The following is a 26,185-nucleotide window of genomic DNA, read 5'->3' on the forward strand; positions in this document are numbered from 1 at the left end:
TTTTTTTTTCTCCCTCAACTTTAGTTTCATGGCTTGTTTTAATTTATTTGTCCAGAACTTGGGAGGATAATTGCTTTAGTTGATTTGTTTCTATAACCTGTAGACAGTTACGCTGATAGAGCATGTTGTAGTAACACAGGTGTCAGCTTCTTATTAGAGCTTCCAAGACCACCATGATAACCTAGCTCCCTTTGGGATTTACATTTAATCAGACAATAGTCACTCACAACAAATCCTGTGGAATTACACACTACAATTACATTACAAGGACTTTCACTGTAATATATGTCTTAGACCTGATTCTAAAGACTTTTCTAGAAAGAATGACACAGACAGTTAATTGATAATTTATCTGATCAAACATAGTGCTTTAAAACTATTGTGAATCTAAGTAAATGTAATTTTTTACACCATTACTTACATATTTAATAATTTACAAAGATTATTTAATGATAAATTAATTATTCTCTTGATTAGAAATAGAAATAGTTAAGTATTAATGCAGGAAACAGTCTAACACCAGAAATACATGCAATTACTGATCTCAAAGCAACCTTGGATTCACAAACCGATGAAGGATTAAAAACTGAATTAAACCACATTCATTTTTAAGTGGAAATGTTGTTTTAATTTATACACAAAGCTTTTAATTTAATCATATAATTACTAATTTTATATTGAATTATTGCTAAAGCTGCCTTTTTATATAATCAACAAGCCAATTTATCTAATCTAATAACATTACCAGTTAATATCTTTACTAGAACCAGCATTTCCCATCAAATTGAAGACAACAATAATAATTATTACCATTGATTCAATTGGCTTTTTGTCCCTCTCTAATCAATGGTTATATTATAATTGGTGGAGATGTTTATCTTTGAGGGTTTTAGAATGATCATTTTATAACATAAAACTTTACAAACATTGCCTTTTTTAAAAATCCAATTTCGTTAAAAAGTTTGCAAATTCAGAAAGCATGCTTAGTTCTCTATTGATTTATCGATAAAAAGAAATGACATGACATTTTGTGGTTATTGATGCATGCACTATTTTGGTTATATATGAAGATACTAGGAATATCCATTGTCTGCATTCATGTATGCAACATCCATGGCATTAAAATATTTATATTCACACAAAGGATTACAAACAACCTTATTCCTGCAATTAAACAATGTGCCAATAAAATTTTACGATGATACAAACATATATGCCAAGTGAATGGAACAATAACAATTCCTAAGATTTCTGATATTACTGTCTATCATTTGAATTTACAAAATGATAACTCATGATATATGTTTTAAAAAGACAACTGTAATTTCATCCTGTAAAAGTTCTAAATGAAGATGAAAAATTTACTTTGTTATATGATATCACTATGACAAATACAATTATAAACTAGCTACGGTCCAATGATTTTGAATAAAATTAAAACGCGTCTGCTGCCTTTGATAGATACATCATCCAGCTGCCCTTTTTCAAAATGCACATTAGCTAAATTTTCCAAGATAGAAGTGATATTAAAGAGTGGCTGTTAATCAATAATATTATTAGACCAGACTTTGTTTTTCATTTCTGCTGCATTCACTCACCTGAGTGGGATGGTTGCCAACATGTCATTACGGCAATACAAGTCTTTGTTCATTTTATTTTTGGTTTTGTCACTGGAACCTAGATGACTCATGCATGCCTTAATCCTGCACGGAACTCTTGTCAATTAATACTGTTATCTGTTGAAATGTAAAGCCTGAAATGTCATTATGTAACGTTCATGCATAAAACGCTTCTATAAAAGTGTAATTCACTATAGCATAGCAAGACTTACTAGCAAAATACACACAAAGAAATGTTTGAAGTGATCAAACTCAATTTTTTCTAGGCTCTATGTCTTATGTTCATGGCACTGAGAAATAGTACTGGAGCCAAAAAACGATCTCTCATGATTTATTTGTCTAATGACTTACACCACAAAATGTCTGGATGGAATAATACAAGAGTCCCATCTTCATTAGCCCAGTTTAAGAGCAGAACAGTAGGACTTTAAACCCCATTTCATTTGATACAAGAGTCACTAAAGCCCAATTCCCACTGGCTTGAATCATAATATTTGGATTTAATCAAACTGTATCCTTTTCTCGCTCTCCAAATAAATCTCTATCTTCATTTGCCCAGTTGGTTTAAACAATATTTTATTCAATATAATTACATATAATTGTAGAGTCTAAAGGATACGAAAACAAGCAACATGCTTATCAATATCACTTCCTATTTCCCCAGTTGATGCAAAAAAGTAGGATGTTAAATCTCATTTCAATTCATTTTCTCATATTAGTCTTTTCAGAGTCACCATATAAATTGTTATATTGAAGTAAAGATATGTTCTTCAGTCTCTTTTTGAATTCTGGAATAGTTCCTTCTTCTTTCACATATTAAGGTAGCTTGCTCCAAAGGACTGGTGCTGCAACAGAAAGCCCTTGTTCCAAAGGACTAGTGCTGCAACAGAGAAAGCCCTATCACCACACTATGTGAGATTTGTTCTTGGAATATCAAGTTGTTGTATATTTGACGACCTGGTTGATCTTTGATGGGATTTTATTTGAATTAGGTCCTAGAGAAAGTAATGATGGTAATGAAACAGTAACTGCCTTTTTATATTGTACTGAGCTTTCAAATGGATTGAGTAATACAGATTTTACGGAACAGTATAATTAAATATCTTTGGAATTTGGATCGAGAGAAATTTTTGTTCAATGGTTCGATTATCAAAATATTTTGTTTGACCTAGCAAAGTTTACCCGATCTACAGATATTGTATTTGATCGATGCTAGTGGGAACCCGGCCAAAGGGCAGTATTCCCAAACAAAGATTAATGTTAATCTGTATTTAAGAATTCTCTACTCCATTTCCGAATTCAGTCCTAATCAACCTAGATATTAACTGGGAATGGAACTGAAGATTATTTGCCCAGTTTCTTGTATGGAACTGTAAAACATAACCACATTTGTGAAAAAAATACAGCTTAAAAGCTTACTTGTCAGTAAATTTCATTCATTTATTCTTGATAATCCTTGTTTAGCAAGAATGTTGTGGCTGTGGCTTTCAGAAAGTACTTCAATGGGAAGCATTCACTTTCTTCACTTTCAGGAATTATGAGTATGATATACACTGATTATATAGATGAAGTTAATCGAATCTGAAAGTAGATTTTAGCATTTCATGCATCAATATAAATATATGCCTGGAGGGGGTTTCATTTATCGGTAGGCTTATTTTTATATTTCCTTATCCATTGGTTTTCTATGAAGAAAACCAGACAGTATAATCCAATTAATACTTTCCTTAATAGAAGTTAAACTAAATAGCCAGAGATAATAGCTCAACATAAACTAAAGTATAATTTAGAATTTTTTACACAGGGAGAAGTTGGTTTTTCACCTTTGTGGAACGATAGGTTTTTTTTTTTTAGGGATAATAACAAGGTTTAGTGCGCAAATTGGCGATAAAATTAAAAAATCATTTAACAGTTGGAATTTTGAAAAAAGAGGAGAAGCTATATATGATTGTCCAAACATATAAATTATCTTCCTTAGCTTTCATATTGATTATATGTCCATTCCAATGCCAATTTAGCATACCAAGTGCTTTTGATATTTCTGTTAATGGGTACACCATAAAAGAATATATTCACTGAAGAAAACAATGAGATAACATATTATGCATTCTACATTATATTTCTACATATTGCTGGAGACTGTTTTGAATTAGACATGGAATAATATGATATAAACACCACATGGTAGATTCTGGTACAAAGGTTATATCTCAAGCTTGATTCCATGTAAACCATGTGTATTCTCTACAGACGATCTAATTCAATATTACACATCTTTTTTGTTGATTCTTTCATAAAGACCAATACTTGCTGAAATTTAATAAATTGTTTAAGGTTGTTCTGTGTTTAGTCTGGTATTTTGTTTGTGGTATAATTATAAGATCATTGAAATAAAGAATTTACCCATGGATTTTATTATGTGAGTCAGATAGTATTCAATTTAACTAGAAAAAATGTTTGAATCCACCTGGTCAGAGGTTCTAAGTGGATAATATATACCAAAGAAAATAAAATGTGGGGAGGCCCAAAATCAGATTTTGTCATTGATACCATATGGTTGAAAGGTTTTTAATCTTATAATCCAATGAAGTTCTATGGTGCATCTATTAGCAGTAGATTTGGAAAAGTCAAGGTTGGTACCTAGTTGTTTAATTATCTGACAGTCGAGGTTTACGACTGGAGTGACTTGGTAGGTGGAAGTGAGAGGCAACTGGGGTGTCTCTTTCCTGGGTAATATCAGCATAGTGTTTTTTCAGTCTGATGTGGAACAATCTTTTGGTTTTGCCTACATATTATTTATGGCAAAGATTGCATGTAAGTAAGTAGATTTCATTTTTACTATGGCAAGTCCAGATGATGGAACATTTTTAGGATTGCGAGAGAGAGAGAGAAAAATGGGGTTTAACGTCCACTCGACACAAACTAGGTCATTTTGGGCCTAACATATGGTTTAATTTTATTTACATAATTCGCTTGCGCGTAGGTGTCTTTAGCAGTGGGAGGAAACCGGAGGACCCGGAGAAAACCCACGAGGTTGGACAGGCGACCCTCCTCCTTGCCACGTACAACCGGGGAATCAAACCACGCCAGTCGACTCAATCACAGACTTTATGATACAGCGCGCGCATGCTAATCATTCAGCCATCCAAACACCCTTTTTAGGATTGGCCAATTTAGCTAGATCGGAATGTGTTCTTCAGTTTTAGCATATTGCCATATTGGCAGTGAGGTCATTTGCAGATAGGGTCTAATAGTGTAACTTTTCCCACTAACTTGGGGTTGAGGTGTGGGGTTCTTGATGATGGCTGAGGTTACGGCAGTCGTTTGAGCTATGAAGGATATGCCAATTATCATGAATGATCTTGCTGATGTGGACCTCTCACAGGTGCTACACCAACATCCTATTCTATACTATTCCACGCATGTCATTTCGACATTATTTCACAATCTGACACCCAACGTCATAGTTACCATCTTTTAAACATTTACAACTTTCACCTTTGTGACAAGATTTTATTGAAGAGGTGCCATCTCCTTAGACACATAAAGGAGAGACAGTGACCACAATCTTTGTCCTGCAAATACTGCAGAAAGATCAATCTACAGATGAAAAGAAAATTTCAGAAAGAGAGGCACAGTACCAAAGAAACCAAATCAGGATCCAGACCCCTTACAAAACCTGATAAGACAACACAATTAGAGAGTTGGACAATCCTAGTCCAGTCATCACCTGCTCAGCCCAAACTACCCAGGCTACAGAAGTCTCTCCACACAGGAATGCCGCATCAGAGGTTTCATCACCCAACAACAGCCAGGGCCTCTCAACACCTATTGGCACCTATCCCACGTTTCAAAAACTGGGATCATACCACCTCCCCTAGCCAACTGGTAGCGGAAACATGGAATATGGTGCGCTCCAGCCGGAGGGACATATCAAAGAACCACGACAGATCTGTCGACCGCTTCTTCATAATCACCATTCAGGAGGAATTAGAGGAAGAAAACAAATAGCTCAAGATCATGCAGCTTTTAACTCCACAACTCACCAACGATGATATTGGAATATGATATAACTAACCCTTCAAAAACTCATGACTTGTGCAGTGTTTACAAGAATTGTGTGCAGATGAACAGAATGACAGGAATGATGACAAAATACTACTATATAAAATGTGTGCATGTAAAAAGGGTGCCTCAGCCTAAATACTTTTCTTATTCAGGAAGTCCACTGTAATTTTCTTATCTTTCACTAAATTAAACTCCCATGTGTAATTATTCATTCAATATACAGATTAACAAAAGCTGCAAAAATTTATTTTGTCTTCAGATACAGATGTATCATTTAGTTTTCACAATATTAGCTATAATATAGTGTAATCAGTGTGCACTGTAGCAGGTATAAAATGTTGACTTAAACATGAATGTACACAGATGTTAAGTTAATTTGTCAAACTTTGAATAACTACATTCTATCGTATATAATCATATTACACTCCGTGAAACCTGAGGGGGCGATCTAACAATATCATATTCCTCCAATCGAGTCACAATAGGATCCAATTAGGGGTTAAATCTACAGAACTGCATGAGTCACCTCTTGCAGCTAATCAAGCAGAGGAGAAGATGATATGCCTACATATCTAAATCAATAAATATGGCACCTACTAATACTAGTGTATAGTAAAAGATTGGGAGTTTTTATGTGGAACATGTATTAAATCATAGCAATGATTATGATAGAAGTGAGACAAGAAATTCAATTAACATTCATTGCAGTCTAGCAGAAACCTTGGAAATTACACTATGTCAAGATTGGAATCTACAGGAATTTATCTGTGTTCATATAATGATAACTATCACTTGCCTTCTGTGCAACACAGTCACCCTTTCTCTTTCTAGTTTATCTTTTCATCTGAGCTCCAGTGTCTTGTAAAAAGAAACATTAGTAGTCTTGCTATGTTGTGATTTTTAACTTCAACAACATTCTGTAGTTTCTGAATATTTGAAATAAGAAAAGTCTATATGATGAGGGATGTGGTCTTTTGAACCCAACAGTATACTTAGGCTGCATTCACAATGAGATTATTACCTACGCACCCCTAGGACTAAGTGAAGGGGACACAATGACAGGTTTTGCATCATAGGTTTAGAGTTTTAGCAACCCTTTTAAATTTTTGACAAGAAATTTAATGTTCAAGTTTTATCTTCATAACTTCATAATCATATTAAGATATACTGATTTTCAGTGATTTTTTTGATCTAGACAATCATCAGAAATGGTGGTACTATTCCAGGTCATTATTATTAACCCTGTATCATTATGTCTAGAAATATGATTACTATAATTGAGTCAATACAATTTAGATGAATCACTATTTTATGTCTAATGATGATGAATAATGCCCATGTAACAATTACTGTAATTATTGTTAATTAATCCTTGAATTAACTAAAGTTTTTATATCAGATTTATTATTAACCATAATTACAGTTTGAATTTGTTGGACATTATGCTGCAATGAAAATGTCAGTATACCAGAAAGTTTCTGTTTATTACAAAATTATGATTGTTGATCATCAATTACTGAATGATTACCCTTGTCATACCATTATACATATTTAAATCTTTCCTCACCAATATTATATTTCATAATCCAATTATGTATTATTCAATAGGTTAGTCTCTTCAAGAATGATTTTCCATCAGCAGTTTTCCTGGCCAGACAATCTAAGTGCTATAACAGTACTGGTATTTAACACTTCCGTTAAGATCCAATAAGCTATTACCAGACAAACTGAGGCATCTTAATAAAACTGAGTCAGTGAAATATCTATTCTGTCAGATGTACCAAGTTTAAACCATTCTTCTTTTATGATTGTTCTGTTAGTTTGAAACATAGGAGAAGAGGGATTACTCACTTTATTCCACAATTCAACATGCACCTAAATTGGGTTGTCAGTATATGCATATGCTTTGTTGAACATCAGACAAATGATAATGCTACCACTTTTTTCAGATCATTCCAAGGTATTTTAGGTTTACGATGATCCAATTTCCAATTTTCCATCATCCCTTATAATATCATCAGTTTTGAGTCTTTAAACCATGGCTGTTAGGCCTTTACTAAAGTAAAATTAGGCGTTGTGGACGGGGCAGAGGGGGGCTTTTGTTGGGGGAGTCTTTAGATAATTTTAATGCTATAAATGCCTAAAATTAGACCCATTGCAAACTTTTGAAAGGTGGAGGGTGGGGTTTTTCATGATCAATTTCATCTCAGTAAATCTGAATACTGGTAAGCACTACCTTGGCATAATATATACTAATTTCTTTTGAAATGTATAAAGATAACAGATGTTGGACAGAGGGTAGAACTAAGTTCTTTGGAAACTAAGTAAGTTGGACTAAAATACCTGTATATGGGTGGTATTAAATTTCCTAGCAGACCACATATTCTGCCTAATGTATGACTGCCATCAAGATACTGACATTAGTTACAACTAAATAAAGAAAGATGTCAGAAACCCCAGTTGATATTTCCTGATAGCTTATTTCAATTTCTCATTTTCTTTAAGTTTAATGCCTGATGTGTCTTTTTCATTATGCTTTACAAAAGCAACCCTCAATAGAGTAAGGTGTAATTACTGTGTAAGATATACATTAAAACATGCTTATCTAAAAACTCTTCTAATAACTTTCCCAAAGGCACCCAGACGCCCATGCAATATAAGACCATTCAACTGAAAACTGAAGTTAATGTACAGTTTGTGTGCCTCTTGTAGCCTCTGGAGAAAACCATAGTTCTCGTGCTATCGTATTTGGTTTGACATGATCAAGCAGTAATATAAATGATAATACAATTTTATATACAGGTCGGCATTTTTTACTTCGTAATCTTTTGGCTTCTGTTTTAATTCTTATGTAACTATAACATTCTTTTAATTTTATGGAAGCTAGTAATTAAACTTATTTTATTAACATCCCTGCCTTATCTTAATTATAAACAAGTAGTTATTCTAGATCTAACCAAACATACTGGCAGTGTAACAAAATATGTTAATATCACAAACATAGTGGTTATGGCATGTGCGATTTCCAAACATCATGTAATGTTGATTTTTTTTGTGGCATGAGTCGCTCATACCACTGGAGCCAAAATGTCATGAGGTAATTTGTCAGGTGGTGGCTTCATGACTAAGTGATGTTTATTTTGGCAGTAAAAGATGCACCATTAATCATGTTTAAGCATTGCACCATTTCAAATTTACTTAAGAAATATAGTTTGTTATTATTATCCTTCAAGTTACTTTTACAGGGTATTCTTTTGTGGGATTTTTCTATTTTTCCCCTCCAAGACATGTTTTGTTAAAGCAATATTCTGTGTCTAGGGTGCTCTCCCTGACAATCATGTATTGTCATCAAGTCATTATGGGCGCCCTTCGAGGCTACGGGCCTGGTAAATATTTAAACCCAGATTCCCCTGCACTCAGTTCAGACCTAATGTTCAAGAATGGGGAGCTAAGCTGTGTTCACATCATGTCAAGAACGGTTCTGACACTTATAGTGTAAATCTTCTTTAATTTTATTGAGGCCAGATTCGAACCTAATATGGTATGGTTCCTTTAAAAATTTAGTAGAGTAAAAGGAAAGAATTCTGAGTAGGTTATTACTCTACATCATGCATTTAGAAGTAACATTAAAGATACATTCTCATGAATGTATTTATAGAGAGGTTATTTCTAATAAAAGTATGGCAAATTTGGTATATATGGAAAGTAGAGACAAGAAAATTCTGCATTCTCTGAAATACACCTAATCAAGTTACCTGACAAACATGGCTTCTAAAAATAGATTTTTTTATAGCTTGGGGCATATCCTCCTGAATAAAATGTTTTGAAAGAGTTTGAAGCAAATTTTGATAGAATAATTAGTTTGAATATGTTTTATATGTTCTGACAACCATATAAAGTGTAAAAAATGGGGTTTGTGATAAGCTAATTCTTATTCTTGGTAGTATATGTAGGCTGCAGCTAGTAAATATACAAAGATTTGTTGCCAGGCAACAAAACATACACCCACAGCAGTTAAATCGTCTGAGCAGTCAACAAGGATTGTCGCCTATTTATTTCTTTGTAGGTAATTTGGATAATTTAATAGACAATTTCATATAGATGACATTATAATTTCGTCGTTTTAGGGTTCACAAGGTTCTAAAAACTAAAACAAGGGTCGTAACTCTGGAAGCAATCTACAGAAATTGTTGAAATTCGACAGGCTTTTTCGTTTTACTAACTCAAATAATGCATATAAATTTCATACAGATTGGATGATAACGTTTGTCGTTCGAACGTTCACAAGGTTCAACAAAGTAAAACAAGGGCCATAACTCTAGAAGTAATTGATGGAAATTGCTGACATTCAATAGGCTTCTTCATTTCACTAATTTAAATGATGCATATGAATTTCATACAGATTAAGTTCAAGCGTTCAAAAGATTCAACAAAGTTAAACAAAGGCCATAACTCTAGATTTAACGGAAATTCGCTGAAACTCAATAGGCTTGTTCGTTTTACTAATTTAAACGCTACATATAAATTTCATACAGATCGGATAATAACTTTTGTCGTTAGAGCATTCACAAGGTACAACAAAGTGAAACAAGGGCCATAACTCAAGGCGTAATAAACGGAAATTGCTGAAATTCAAAAGATTCAACAAAGTTAAACAAAGGCCATAACTCTAGATTTAACGGAAATTCGCTGAAACTCAATAGGCTTGTTCGTTTTACTAATTTAAACGATACATATAAATTTCATACAGATCGGATAATAACTTTTGTCGTTAGAGCATTCACAAGGTACAACAAAGTGAAACAAGGGCCATAACTCAAGGCGTAATAAACGGAAATTGCTGAAATTCAATAGGCATCTTCGTTGCACTAATTTAAATGATGCATATCAATTTCAAACAGATCGGATGATAACTGTTGTCATTAGAGCGTTCACAAGATTCAACAAAGTGAAACAAAGGCCATAACTCTAGATGTAATTAACGGAAATTGCTGAAATTCAATAGGCTTCTTTGTTTTACTAATTTAAATGATGCATATAAATTTCATACAGATCGGTTGATACCTTTTGTCGTTAGAGTGTTCACAAAGTGCAACAAAGTGAAACAAGGGCCATAACTCCAGAAGAAATTAACGGAAGTTATTGAAATTATATAGGCTTCTTCATCGCACTAAAGCAAACAACATATATCAATTTCAAAACAATTAGATGATAAATGTAGTCTGTAGAGTGATCACAAGCAATTGTGGACGATGGACAGATGTGACGGCAATATACAACCACATTTCCACGTGGGCATATAAAAAGTATAACGATGTTACTCTTAACCGAATCTGAAAGCTTTTATCTGAGAATAGAAGATGAGGATGAGAAGTACATACATTTAAGAGCTATAATATGTAGTTCTTCTCGCTCTAAAAACATCTCAAAATTATGGGTACATGCCATTTGCATCCCCAGAATGAAACACACAGATATGATAGTAGAAAATATTTGATTTGAGAATTTTTGATGAAGAGGCTGTCACTTTAAACATGGAAATATTGATAATAAGGAAGAGATTTTGACTTGTTCCTATGATAATGACAGCTGTTATAAATAGTAAATCATGATAATATCATAAATATAGATAGTTGTAGACAGTTAGCATAAATCATATTAAGTATTCCATTGTTACCGGCTACACAAACCTGTAAATATTTCATACTATAAAAACATCAATACCAATCAATACCCTTAATCCAAAAAGAACAAAGAAATTGTTGAAAAAAGCAATATCTTTATTCTACATCATAGGTTTTCAGTGCGTCGAAAGTAAGATTTCTCAACAATTTATATCTTGTACGTCAAATTTTGATATTTTTTATAAAATTATTGAACTTTGAAAAACCATTAGTCCCTCACTAAAATGGCTATACTGATAAAAACAAAGCTTTACAATTTTAATTATCCATATTTCAGTAATAACAATGTTTTGGGGGGGTTTTTTGTGTATTTTAACACATTGTGGTTTGAAGCTGAGATATTGTTAAGAATTTTATCGATTCTGCTTAAAAATCTATATTTGCTCTTAAAACATTTTGAATGCATAGACGCAACAATTAATAGGTTTGAAATATTCTCACCAGTAGGTCCTCTATTGTCAATAAAAGTCTGAATAAACTTCATTTTTCAACAATACAATCTGCTCAATGTGTGAAAATTTGACTATAGGTAGAAAGTATGAGAGCAGCTGAGGCAGAAAGACGGAGAGAGAGAGAGCATTTAGGACTAACACTGGTTAGAACGCACAATTTTTTTTGGGTCCTAATCGCACCAGACCCTGATTAAGTCGAATATAATAAATATACAGTTTTTTCGAAGTATACTATTTGATACTTATTGTTCATAAAGTGGAATAGATAGAAAGAAGTGCAATGATTGTCTAAATTTCTGTGAATGACATTGTTATCATCATCACCATATCATCCGTGAGATTCAATACATCAAAGTACTACAGTATACTGGAAGAGTAAATACAATACCTAGAACTATAACAGTTCTCAATACAAATATACAATCAGATTCAGATAGTATATTTATACTGTATATAATAAATATTATTATCACCAGATCATAAATGAGGGTTAAGTAACACATAACAAATATACAATAGAGATAGTAACACTGATTTACACTTGTAAATTGGAATGATATTCCTGACACTACTCAACTTCCACATATATTGTCTTATCAACAAAGATATATTTTTTTTGTTACTGTAAATTGATCACCTTTGGTTAGGTACAAGAAGTTTGATGTTTTTGGCAGTTTGTTGATATAGAGTTACTTCATAGTATATGTATATATCATATATAATACAACTGTTGAAGTATGTATATATCAAATACTTGTATTTACCAACCTCTTACATTGTGTAACCTTCATGAGAAGTGAGAAAATTGAGTACATGTAGACCTATTGCCAACTTGTATTGTATTAGTAAGAATTTTAAAATTTTGTATCCTAAGCATAAATCAATCAGTAACTGAATAACACTTCAGAGAAGGTTATTTTCTGAAATGCAACTCCTCTGAAATATTCTCAATTTTATGGGGTTTCTTTTGGCATTACCGGTACATTATTAATTTCACTGAAGAACTTTCTTTGAAATTCACAAATTGTAAAAATAAATAAACTATTAGATCTGAGAATAACAAATGAAGAATTTCTATGGCTTGTGTTTAACAAAGAACTAAAACACAAATCGTGTAAACCGTCACCACCCAATGTGTCCTTAATATAAATAACACCATTTAAATACCAAAATCTTTATACCACATTGAATTACATTTTCTATAACGTCCCAACAACTTTTAGATGGTCTTTAAATTTTCTCTGGCTTTTAAATAGTATTCAATCAGAGGTATTGATAACAGACTGCACGTAATGCAGATATTATATTCACTTTACATATTACCATTATAAAAGGTAAAGAAAGCTCTCAACAACAAATGTTAATGGCGACATATGCATATAAAAAGTCAATTAAAATCTGAGAATGTGAATATTTTTCTTTGTTCTTTTAATCAATATTATCGTTCTTAATGATTGATAAACAGTTCATTTTGTTCTTGATCAATAAATGTGCTATGTGAAGTTTGCAAGCTTATACTGTGTCATATGGAATAAAGAATGTGATTTGAACAGTCAATTTTGAGATAGATGAAGTGTAGCGTTTTGAAAATAATTTTCCCTACATGCAAGCCAAAAAATAAGGTATCGGTCATAAATTAAAGCTTTTTTCTATGTTTTGAATGATATTCTAAGACACGTCCAGTACAAAATCCAGAATGTCAGGTACTACTAGTTCAATAGTGCCTGACATTTTATCTAAATTCATTATTTTCAGACATAGGAATACATAAATTATAAGAGGTAATTTAACATGACTGATATGAAATGGTAGTAAATGGATAGCTTATTTACATTGATTATTGATATGAAAATATTAAAAATATGATAAAAAGCTGTATAACCCATCTGTTACTTTATTATACCACACAATACATCACAGGTACTTAGTTTAAAGCAGCAATGTCGTTATAAATTCGTAAAACAAATCAATGACGTTCGAAGATCAACATACAGCTAATTGTATATTACTTACTCATACCTTTCTCAAATACAGTATTTAAAAACATAAATTCAGAAACAGCTGGCAATCAAAATAGTGGCTGTTTATAGGAATTGACATGATCAAGAGATAACAAGAAGGCTTAAATTTCTATATTAATATGTACATTTAACAATAAGTATGACTATGGTATGATTAATAATTAGGACAAATTATTCCGACTTGCATAGATTCATTGCTGCTTTAAGTTAACACTTATTTCCAAAAACATCTTTATTCAGTTAAAGATGCTACAATAATGCACAACAGCTATACCAATAACTTTAAAAATACCTATAATAATGTTTTTTTCTTTTCTCTCTTTCAATACTTCAGTTCTGAATATCTAACACTCAAAGCATTTCCACAGAGATTTAAGAATAAAGTTTTTATAACCACCCCAACCTTGACCGGAGAACAAACACCCATATCCTGATGTATAGTGCACTCTGTTTTTTCTTCCAGATATTTAAATCAAAGCCGACAAATACCATGACATTATATATTGTTTTAGTTATGTAATCTGTGCTGCCATCTATATAACATAGAATTTTCTCAGGATTGATTGTATGTTATGAACTTGTCTGTGTAAATTGAAATCATCTGGTTGATCACTGTTGTTATGAAAATCCATAACATCATACTATTGTGAAATTCAGCAGAAATTATTGTAAATTTGAAATAAAAATGAACTAATGATTAGGATAGACAAAGGAGGCCATCTTAAGAAATCTAATCGTGTTGCATTTGAGATAAAGGTAAATACTTGTTTTTAACAACCTCTTTTAAGCTTACATAAATTGCGTCATACTAGATTTTACTGAATAATTTACCCACCATCAATTTCTATGTAGAGTTGGTGACAATTCAATGATTTCTGCAGAGGTTACAGTGTTAATTGATCTTAACCAGTCTCAAGGCACTTAACAATGAAATTCTGTATCTGAATTACGTAACCTATTTAAGCAAATCTAGCAATCATTTTCTAATTAATTCAATATTTTGATTTAAACTTTCAGACAAGATAATTGAACTATTTCTTCTTAACATCTACAAGATTTGCATAAACCCATCTCTACCAGTAGATACCTTACAAAACCTGTCCTTGATCTTTTAAAAATAATGCACATTTATTCTGCTCACAACTGCTCCAGGATTAAACAGATCACCAAGAAAAAACAATTAACACCAAGAGATAAGGATTACAAGACACAATTGTCCATTGTAGCACTGATTATGACTCTTTCAGAACATTGATATCTCTTAACTTCCTATTTAGAATAAAATATTACAGAAAGTATTACAATTTCAGTTACTTAAATTAAAAAATACACGAAGCAATATTGTCGGGAAAAGATTTAAAATATACATAGAGAATACTTAATTTGATCGCTGAATATAGTTGGGAATGAACAATGACTATGTCTGCATCTAGTCATGTTTGACTAAATTACAAAGATAATCTAATCCTGTCATAACGTATGGATTATCAAACTATTTTACTATTACACTTCATTTATAATCTATACGACTTATTGGCGATTAAAATGTCTAAAAACAGCTAATAACCTGATTCATAATGGATATAGTTTATTATCAATAGTATTTGTGTCTATGATAAGTATTTAAAAAAATAGGTGTTGCTAATCCTTCATTATACATCTTTGTAAATCTATGAAGGGTGTTTCGAGGACCCTTAGCACCTAGACCTCCCATGTCCTGACCGTTTGGTACTTATCAATAGAGAACACATAATCAGGATTCACGACACCTACTTAAATATGTGTTGAATGGAAGATACTACTGTTTCACGAGTAGGTTTTATATTACTATAGGTAAACAGGTGAACTCGACTTATATTCAGCAGTCAGTGTGGTTCTTTAATACATCTTTTACCTATACCACATTGGTACTGACATCTTGGTATTTCCATCAGTACTCTTCCTGTTAGTTTTTTAACATGTGGAGATCTTGAGAGAATTGTTTCTCTATAGGTGTTAAAGATCGAATGCCAAGATTACACTACAGCAAAACAAGGTATGAATGAATTAATAGGAAACCATAACAAAATAGGAAATAGATATGGTTTGTTATAATATTTTTGAAAAACACTATATATCAAAGGTAAAATTAGTATATTTCAAAAGTTTAAAATATATATTAAGACATTATTATGGTAAGCACATCTTAGTATAAAACAACTTCATGAAGAATGAATTAGATTGAACAAAAAGGATGGCACAACTGTTACTACATTATTCTTTGTCAGATAAAGATGATGGTGTTAACTTTAAATGACCACCACTTAAGATAGAATTGGTCGATTTGTACAATTTTCATACAAATTATATTTGATTGTGTATGATCTATAACCCTTCTTCTGGTAAGTTGGGGCTTTAAAATTAGTCCTTATTCTAAACAAAACAGCTTATTCCAGATAAATGATGAAGATAATTGAATCACACTACATAAATCAAATAATTATCTATCATTTAATAATCTATAATTTGCCTGTAGGGTTTTATTAATGAATATTACCTGTGTTCCATTTCTTGAAATTCCATAATCCTTGAATTCAGTGAAGGTTTAAAACTTTAGAGTGCTTATACCAATATTAAAGGTGGTGGTATGTGGGGTGGGGGTGGTGAGAGACAAGACTTTGGATAAAAACTACTTACCAAAACAGTATTATTTTCATTGATGTAATTCAGTTATAGCAATAAAAAGAAAAGATGGGACAGGGAGCTTCTTGTAGTACTTGGATCAATAGCCTCCCCCGCCCCCCACAAATATGCAACTGCCTAAGTTACATACTAATTGTCTATTCTTATTTCGAATTCTAAGTATTAAGGGTTCTTTTACATACACACCAATGTGTACATGGGACCTCGATTTTCGTTTGTCCAAACCACTATATGTTGTCATTTGCTAGGCCCTCCATCCTGCACCACTGATAAAGGAGAACCACGCAAGAAAATCCTGATGAACCTTTTCGGTAAACACCAGGATCGAATATGGGATGTTGAGGTGAGCGGACCAAACACTTACTCACTGAGCCACTGTAGCTCCCAGAACAAAAGTCAAATATAAACTTTCAAACAATACACAATAATAGCATATTGGTCCAAAAAAATCCCCAATATCAAATTTACATTTCTTTTTACTATAAGAAATCTTGTTGCCCATCAGTTACTAAATGCCTCTATAAGGATATTACTTTATTGATTCTTTTACAAGACTTCAGAATCACAACTTTAACATTCTTTTATGTTTACTATAAATGCACAACTGTTTATTTTAATACTACTGTACAAGCATTTGGTTAAAATTAAAATACTTCAAGCATTTGTTTTTTAACATCAAGGTAGTTTGTTAAATCTGTTTTCTAGTCAGGTTTGTTTTAGGTTTTTTCAGCAGGCTTTACATGTAATTAACACATCATCTATCATAGTCTATAGGTTTACAATCAACATCATATAATGTTTATGTTCATCATGGAAATATCCCAGAAGTAAAACAGACCTTTTTTCTTCTTGCAAATAACTTTTGAAACTGGATCTACAAGTGCATGATGTCGACAGTCTAAACTGAGCATCAATTGTTTTTATTTTTGAGTAATATCAGCTACTATAATCACGAACTGGTGCTATTAGAGGTAATCTGTGTAGTTTCTGGCAAAATGATTACATCATCATTCAAAAAAAGGAGAGATTATTGGCACATCATTCTACCACAAACTTGCAGAAAAAGTTACTCTCAATATTTAATAACATTCAGGGGATTAATCGGTAAGTTAAGAATTATAGTGTGAATTGATATTAGTCATCTGTTCACGTGCATTAAACAATAAATACACACCTCCAGCTACACTCTAGTAGCCTGCCACCCCTTTAACAGTTAATGGATGTAGTCTAATGTGGATTGTAATATTGGACCATTGAATTTTCATAGAGTTGACTATAGAAGAGCTGTACAGTTTATTTCATTTCTTACAGGCTATACTACTGTGTGTATTATGGGGAGAATATGACATTGTGATATAAACCAGGAGTACACCGATATGGAAGGAATTTTTCTGCTACTTAGTCTGACATTTTTGGCATTTCACCTTTCAGGTAAGATTTCATTTTAAATCTAAATTCAAACATTTTTTTTTTCAGAATTATGTTCATAATTTATTACGAAAAACTACATAACTTGTAGTTTTTCGTAATAAATTATGAACATAATTCTGAAAAAAAATAAATTGTTTGCTCATGCACATTCAGTTATTATCAATAATACTGACCTGGTAATTGACATAACTTATTACTTAAATCATCTCAAATCTGTAAAATAATACCAAAAATATATTCATATTTGAAAACAATATATTTTTATTGCACCATCTATTAAACTGATTACCAACTATGGATGTCTAAATACAAAAGATTTATTTGTTTATTTTTACTAATAATTTACTAAGAGACATCTATGTTATTGGAATAAGAAATAAAGTTGAAACATCTGTAATTTATAAATGAGATGAAATCATGCTGTTTAGCTAGTTAAAGGCACCACGAACTGCAGATATATTATGGTATAATGTCTATGCTCTGAGGCATGGAACTACAGCTATTGATTTTGATAGACTAATTTGGGAATTTCGCGGCCACTAGATGTTGTCTTCTGTAAGTTACTACTTTGATTGATGACTTCATTTCCAACTTGATCCATATTTTAGCGATGTATCTATCTCCTTGTCATACATGATAATCAATGGCATTAATATGGTCAATAAGTGATGTGTGTTGATGATACATGACATGATTCTATTAAGACAATAAATACATTACACTTTATTATTCTTTCATTTACTTAGACTGTACTTTTTCGTGATATTTATGCAGGCTCATCAGAGTTGTGCAGACAACAGTTAATGCCTTATGTCAAGATGATCTAAGATTCATTAAGATTGGCTCTAAAATATAATGGAATAATTTTTAAGCGAAGAGGATATAAATGCCAAACGGTGGCTCCGAGGCTAATAGACTAGGACATGTGACAAAGTGTTAATTTCATTAGACTAAGATGAATTGTTCACTGTGAACAGAAAGAGGAAATAATCCAATTTATAATCTCTCACCAGAACATGAAAAACTAGTCTGATATTTGTAATGAGGCTTTGGTGACACTTGTCCATGTAAGTGCATTAAGAACAAAAATAATACTAAACATGCAAAGAAAAGAATTTGTTCTAAATTTGATAAAAAATATGAAATGGCGAAACAATATGTGAAGTTTGTGATTAATGATAACAGAATTTAAGAAAGATAAAGAACGCAAGAGAGAATTGCACACCATTAATGAATTCATTATTAAATAAAAAATTAGCCAAAAATATCATAAATCAATGGATGAGGCAGCTTCTTCTGGCTATAACATATTATTAAACTATACCTAATAACCTTGAAATTCGCAAAAATCCTTTAATGCTTTGTTCAGTTTATAACCTATATCATTAGGTAATAATACTTGCTCAGCTCTTAACTACAGATTTTATATTGATTTATAATCTACAAATATGGCCTGACTCTCTTAATTATCTTTAATGGAACGTCTGGCAACCGCCTGCGTACAATAAACTTACTTTAAATTCAACTTTTTGAAAGTAATCTGGTTGTCAGTGTCTTTTGTAAAATTGAATGGGGCAGCTGCCTGGTCCTTGTGGAATTGTTTGTGGCTGAATAGCAGCAACTTCCCAATTATAACTTCAATGTATAAACTATTGTATAGATCTCTCAAGTATTTAAATAATTCTGTTTTCCTAAAATAAGGACATGCATTTGAGAATAGATCTGAGAATATTCAAATATTTAGTTATGCAACTTGATTGATTTGATTATTATCAGCTGTGAGCATGCCTGTCTGCAGGTAATCACGGTATCGCCTCAATCATTCAAAGGGTGGGTGTTTCTAGGTGGTTCTCTATTGTTGCATCAACAGTGTTTTGTTGACTTACACAGGTAAAGCATTTGATTGTAAATGATAACAATTGATTCTGTGATATTTGATCTTGAAATAGAACCCACCTCCTTTCCCAAATTAATACTTGTGTATATCAGTCCCATTAAAATTAAATTGTTGTCTAACCAGCATAAACTGATAATTGCATAAAGTATTGATTATTCCCAACTACTCAGTCTTATAAAATATCCAGTTCAATACTTCTACCATGCAAAAGATAGCCACTTCAAGTTGCTAAGGGGAGGTTGGGTGGCCAAATAGTTTAACTCATGCGCTTTAGATCCCATGGTCTGTCAAGATTTTCTGGCGTGGTTTCCCCTTGTCAGTGATGCAGGACGGAGGGCCTGACAAGGACAGCTGTCTAGTCATTCGGATGAGACGAAAAACCGAGGTCCCGTGTACACATTGGCGTGCACGTAAAAGATCCCTTGACAGTTGGAATTTGATATAAGAGTAGGCCGTAGTGCCGCTGTCCGGGCAAAATTTCCCTCATAGCACACTGTATGGCGTATGCCCGTCTTCATTAGCCCAGTTCGGAGCAAAACAGTAGGACGTTAAACTCCATTTCATTTCATTTCATTTCTGTCATTGAGTCAAATGACATGGATTCAACTCCAAACGGGTTTTCTGGGTATTTTTACACTGCTAAAGATTGTAACCATACTTAGAATATCTAACCATTCCGTTATCGGCACGCTTAGAAATGTTAATATAACCCCATTAATGACTTGAATCACACTGACAAATTCTGTCAATTACCAAACAGGAAGATAATGAAGAGAGTATTCCTTCCGCTTATCAAGTGCTATAAAATGTTCAACACTTTAATGTTTAAAAAATTAATTCACATACATAGCAATATGACAATAACATAGGAAAATCAAAATACAAGTCGTTTAATCAATTTATTTATATATTTTGAAGAATACTAATGTTTATTATTCAGAGAAAATGCTGCAAAGCAAGAATTGTTTGTGGCATGGAATTATTGTGACCACTTTCCGTTTGGATTAAAATGTGCAATTAATTTTTCGTCAAAAATAATATGAAACACAACTTTTGTTATCAGTTATTGCTTAAAACCTGCAATCTTCAAGTATATATAACATTCAAGAACTAGGTCTGATTTTCTAGAATGATCGATTGCCTTTAATAGCACATTGGCCAAAATGTCTATAATGCATCATTTCTTAAAATTACTGTAACTTGAATAATAGATGTTGTAAGAAATATCTTTTGGAATGATAGAGGAAATATTTTCTAATCGGGTATTTTTTCTCCAACTCATGTGATTAGAGACTTAATTACAAGATGTCTGAAAGAACTGTCCTGTTGTCAGACTTATCATTGATGTGTGACGCATTGGATTAATCATCTGATAACATTTCATTATTTGAACAATTAATCTTTTATACAATCTTCCACATTATACAGGTTCCATGTACATATAATCTAATTATAGTATCAATTTATGGTCTGGGAAAATTGGAATGATGATACGGTTATGAATGCAGTGTTTAATGTCTCGTCAATTCTTCATTTGCACGCTAAGCAAGCTCTTCATCACTAGAAACTAACGATTCCTGGTCATCTTTAGGACAAAATGAATTAGAATGGTTCCAAGTTATTGATATTTGAGGCTCTTCAGATCCATTGAGCCATTTGGGATTGCATTGAATACAAAAATTAGGTAGAACTCTTATAATAGCATTAATAAAAAATAGTTAGCTTTGACAAAATGTTTGTATGCTGGTAGAAAATGACAGATTAGTAGTCTATTATCTTATGAAATTTGTAACCAATACAAAACATAAGTTAATGTTTTTAAAACCAGAAATGAAATGAAATTGGGTTTTACATCTTACTTTTCTGCACAGGGCTAATGAAGATAGACATATGCCATATATAGTGTGCTATGAGGGAAATTTAGTCCAGACAGTGGTGCTTTTACCTACTCTTATTTCGAATTCCAACTGTCAAGGGTTCTTTTAGGTGCACACCAATGTGTACACAGGACCTTGGTTTTCCGTACCATCCAAACAACTACACACTGTTCCTTGCCCGACTCTCCATCCTACTCCACTGACAAGAGAAATCAAGAGGACATTTTTCAGCTAACACTGTGAGCGAACCCAAGACCTCCTGGTTATTGATCCAGTACCTTATTCACTGAGCCACTGTGGATCCTTTTTAAAACAGAAATCCTGATGAAAAGTATTTAATGTTGGTAGCAATGGCTATGTGATATATGGCCATTAGAATAGTTGGCATGACAACTAAAATAAAAGACAAACAATGATTGAAAGATTTATAAGTCTACTAAGACATATCTACTCTACAATTGTTAGCATTCAATTATCTGTGTGAGGGAGCAAATGGCGCCCTTGATACTATAATGAATACTATTTTCTCACTTACAAATCTCTCTATAGACTACATTCTATGGTTAAATCTACATCTAGTTATACAGCTAGAACCATGATGTTTAACATCTGAACATATAAACAACATTTGGTTCAACTTGAGCATCATGTAATATTATGAATTGCGGTCATAATAATTCTTATGAGCAGACCTGAAAACTATGTCGGGCATAAAAATATTAAATAAAATATTGTGGTCTCCAGGTTGTTTTTAAATTCTCCTTATTGCAGATAAACCCTAACCTATGGAGCCTTTGTCTTTGAAATATTATCATTTAACCATAGTCATAACATGTGCAGAATGACTCAACTGTCGCCAATATCCCACCAAGCAGAAACCAGCAAATGTCCACTCATTTCATTCTATAACAATTGACTCAGTGTGATAGGGCCCTGGGGTCAATTATAATGAAGTGCGTGTAGGGTATGACCATCATCACCCAGGCAGTGGTTAATATACCCTAGGGGGCAAATCTGGTTTTACACTTCTGTGTTTTACTGGAATTAGCTGTTAATTTTAACACACTGCTCGATTGATATTAGGTCTAACAATATTAGAGTAATAGAGAAGGAAGATAATAGTAGTAGAATGATATAGATCACTATCATAATAGCTTCACCATACCTATTCTATTGACAAAGAAAACACTTGTTTGTGCTGATTTTGAAGGAAGCTCTCTAACTTTTGTTTCATTTTGTTTTAATTGTTCTTTGATTACAGCAACTGATGTAATATGTCTTTCCATAATAAGAGCTCGCAGAATTTGTAGAAATGTTGTATAATAAATATGTTTACTTCAGCTGTCAATGAATGCATGAAAAGAGTGTAAATTCAAGCTACAGGAGCTTCCAATCATCACTTCTATTCGGTTCTTGGGAGGGAGATCAAATGGTCTAACATGCACACTTATATATTAGTCCTTTTAGTAGACATTAAACCCCAATCCCTCTCTCGATCTCTATTTATGTTTTTCCTTTTTTAAAACACAGTTGATGCGGTAACTTTAACCCATGTATTCATAAATTGAATTTTATTTAGTTTAGTCTATTATATTTTATGAAACCATTTCCTATTGTTATTTGTATTGTAATGAAATGCATCAGACCCAAATGGGTTGATGCAGGTCATTTTAAGGTGAGCCAAGTTAACCCATGTTAGACAGAAAGTCTTCTCAAAGACAGGTAGCAAACTAGGGTTTTTAATCTGGTTTATTTACCCCTACCTCTACATATACATGTATCTTCAGATGACACAACTAAATTAGCTTAACTATCATTGGCATTTTAAAACCAGCTTGGTATAATAGACATTATGGTAACTATGTCATTGCTAGCCTTCAACATGTGGAAGTTCAAGTGTGCACGAAAACAAGGCATTAAAATTCTGTTCAAATCTCCTGCAATCTAATTTTACAGTCTTGGAAAGCCTGTTTAGATGATGCACCATAAATCCTTTTAAATAGAAATAAACAGATTTAACACCCCAGGGAGTTAAATCTAGCAAAACATCAATCTCAAAAGATTTCTTAATACTGGCAGGAAATGACTACTAAGAATTGGAATTGTTGTGTAGATATAGTCTGTAGCAAAGTGGTGGGGAAAATAATTATTACTCTTTGTACAAGAGGAGCTTAGCTCTTGGAGAGAAATTCAGATAGAATAAAGAAGCCTTTGTACCACTTATGGAAAACTGTATAAATGCTAGCTTCAATCGACAGTTTCCTAAGATAGACGAACTTGAATTATTTATTTTGTACATGTGCTTCTATCCACAGCCAGTGGACATGCCACAAGGCTTGAAATACAATCATACAAGATTAATCAGTTGTTAATGCCTTTGGTTATTACAAGTTAAATTAGGCAAGACAAATACTTTTATTATTAACCTCAAAAAGACAAGAGTTCAGAGTGTATTAATAACACTTTACCCATATGGCACTCAAAACTAACATAATCTATTATGTCAGAAAGAGACTAAATTGTGTTTGAAATGTAAAGGATGGACACTTATTTCTGACTTTATGATCAAGGATATGGTCCACTGACTGTTCTGTTTGGTTGTCTAGATCCTTTGAAGCAGATAATTAATGGTTCATTATGATCATAAAGGGTTAGGGATGGAGACTAATTGTCATCTGGTTGTCTTAAGTTTGTTAATAATGGACTTTATATTGTTTAAGAATGCTCCTTTAATGGAAGATTTTAATTACTTGATAATCTTTACTCAAGTTGAACAAGCCACTGATTATGTAAGTTGATCACTTCGAAACATCATTAAACAAAAATAAAACAACACTAAGTTTATTTCAGCCTATCAAAACTAATATTATTTTTTACTTATCAGTTTTTGATGATCTAAAATGGGTTATGCATTCCCATTTTGTCACTTGAATTGTTAGCCTTTGACATACTGTATTCAGAAAATTGTGTTTATAGGATATAACCACAGCTAAATACAATTTGCTGAGTTACCAGGTATTCTTGAAGAGGTTTAATATTCCTTACATTATAGGCTTGATTTTCTAGTTTGTCCTTAGCAAATATAAGACATATACTATAATGATTATACTTACTTATAGGGAAATTAAGTATCGTAGCCCTTTGAGAGTAGAACCCTCCTTAATGCATGGATTGGGAATATAACCCGGCCACATGCACCTCTTTTGTAAAATAAAACTATGAGAAATACAATTCTGGAAACCTAATATCTTCACCCAATCATTGACTCAATGTTCCAGATAGTCAAAAATTCACACAGGACTTTGGGTAATGGGATCATGTGCCACGGTGAATACTTAATATTGAACTGTAGGAGAAGGGGCATTATACATTTGTTTTATTAATTCAAGCCATAACAACTCTTAAGTAGCATCGGTTTTCACAAGATGTAAATAGTCAAGTTGTTAGACAAAGATTTTAGATTGGTTTCCAATAATGGGTGGCCTTCTGATTGCCTGGTAATCAATTCAAATTGTGTTCATTAAGGAAACATTCTTCAACACAAGTTTTATGGGAATAAAATCAATATTTCACTTTAGTGGTCTTCAAGAGATTTATATTAATTACTTGTAGTTTTATAATTGTCATGCTTCTGTAACAAAAACAAAATGGCACTCAAGTACGATTGGTAATCGAACATTGATTGTTCTACATCATAACAGGTCTTAAAATCAATGGCGATAGATCTAAAGTGAAGTACAAATTCATTTGGTCAAATGGATGGTCAATTTTGGTTGAGAAAGTCATCAATATATTGCCACAAGGATACACTGCCATAATCTGATCAAATTCCTCTCCAAATGTCTCGAAGTTGAGAAGTAATCGATTAGAATTGTCAGGATTTGTTTGGACAAGATTGACATAGGTTCGGAATATGGCGAGGCTTTGAATAAATTGACAAGGAGCCATTACAAGAGGGAGTTTTACATCCAGTTTCTGGTCTGATATGCCAAATAAACAAAGGGAAATTTATTGGTTCTTTTCAGAGAGGCGCTCACGATTCATACACCAATTAGTCCTGATAGGATATTCCATGCCGAAAGTTTATTCACACATCTATACTTGAATGCTTGCCATTTTCTTGCATTTGTCTGAGCAGAAACCAGATAAAATCACATGATGCATGTCATAATAAACAAAGCTGATCGGTAAAATATGAAATGTAGATTGAAAATTGGTAATATTTTGAATAATATTATGACAATAAAACATTTCAGCATTGTCTCACTCTTTATATTAAAGATACATTAGATAAAGAGCTGGCAGTTCTCCCTATAATAGTTAAAAACTAGATTTATAAAGGGTATTTGCTGAAAATTTCAGTCAAATTGATCCACTCTGACCCGAGAATTTAGCGATTGAATTTTCGGCCTAGACTCGATCATCATTACTAAAGTCGGTACGATAAAACCATA

General features: G+C 32.5%; 1 protein-coding gene and 1 long non-coding RNA gene across 3 annotated transcripts in view; one reads left to right on the plus strand and one right to left on the minus strand.

Annotated features, from left to right (window-relative positions):
* The window catches only part of LOC126812345 (uncharacterized), a 60,425-nt gene that overhangs the window by 11,868 nt on the left and 22,372 nt on the right, over positions 1–26,185 (plus strand). Inside the window, exon 2 of one of the 2 annotated variants that reach the window (XM_050538707.1) lies at positions 17,838–17,957. In XM_050538707.1, the coding sequence (XP_050394664.1) occupies positions 17,903–17,957 (55 nt within the window). In that variant the 5' untranslated portion in view covers positions 17,838–17,902. Of the gene's footprint in view, positions 1–17,781; positions 17,958–26,185 lie in introns of those variants that run through there. The other variant, XM_050538706.1, reaches the window with a different exon arrangement.
* Positions 1,767–13,130, minus strand: LOC126812350 (uncharacterized). Its single transcript, XR_008786227.1, has 3 exons — positions 13,018–13,130; positions 3,039–3,200; positions 1,767–2,614 (listed from the first exon to the last, which is right to left on the minus strand). It is a non-coding gene; the product is annotated as an uncharacterized LOC126812350 (long non-coding RNA).

The sequence above is a fragment of the Patella vulgata genome, chromosome 2 (assembly GCF_932274485.2).
Source record: "Patella vulgata chromosome 2, xgPatVulg1.2, whole genome shotgun sequence".
In the NCBI taxonomy this organism is placed as follows: Eukaryota; Metazoa; Mollusca; class Gastropoda; family Patellidae; genus Patella; species Patella vulgata.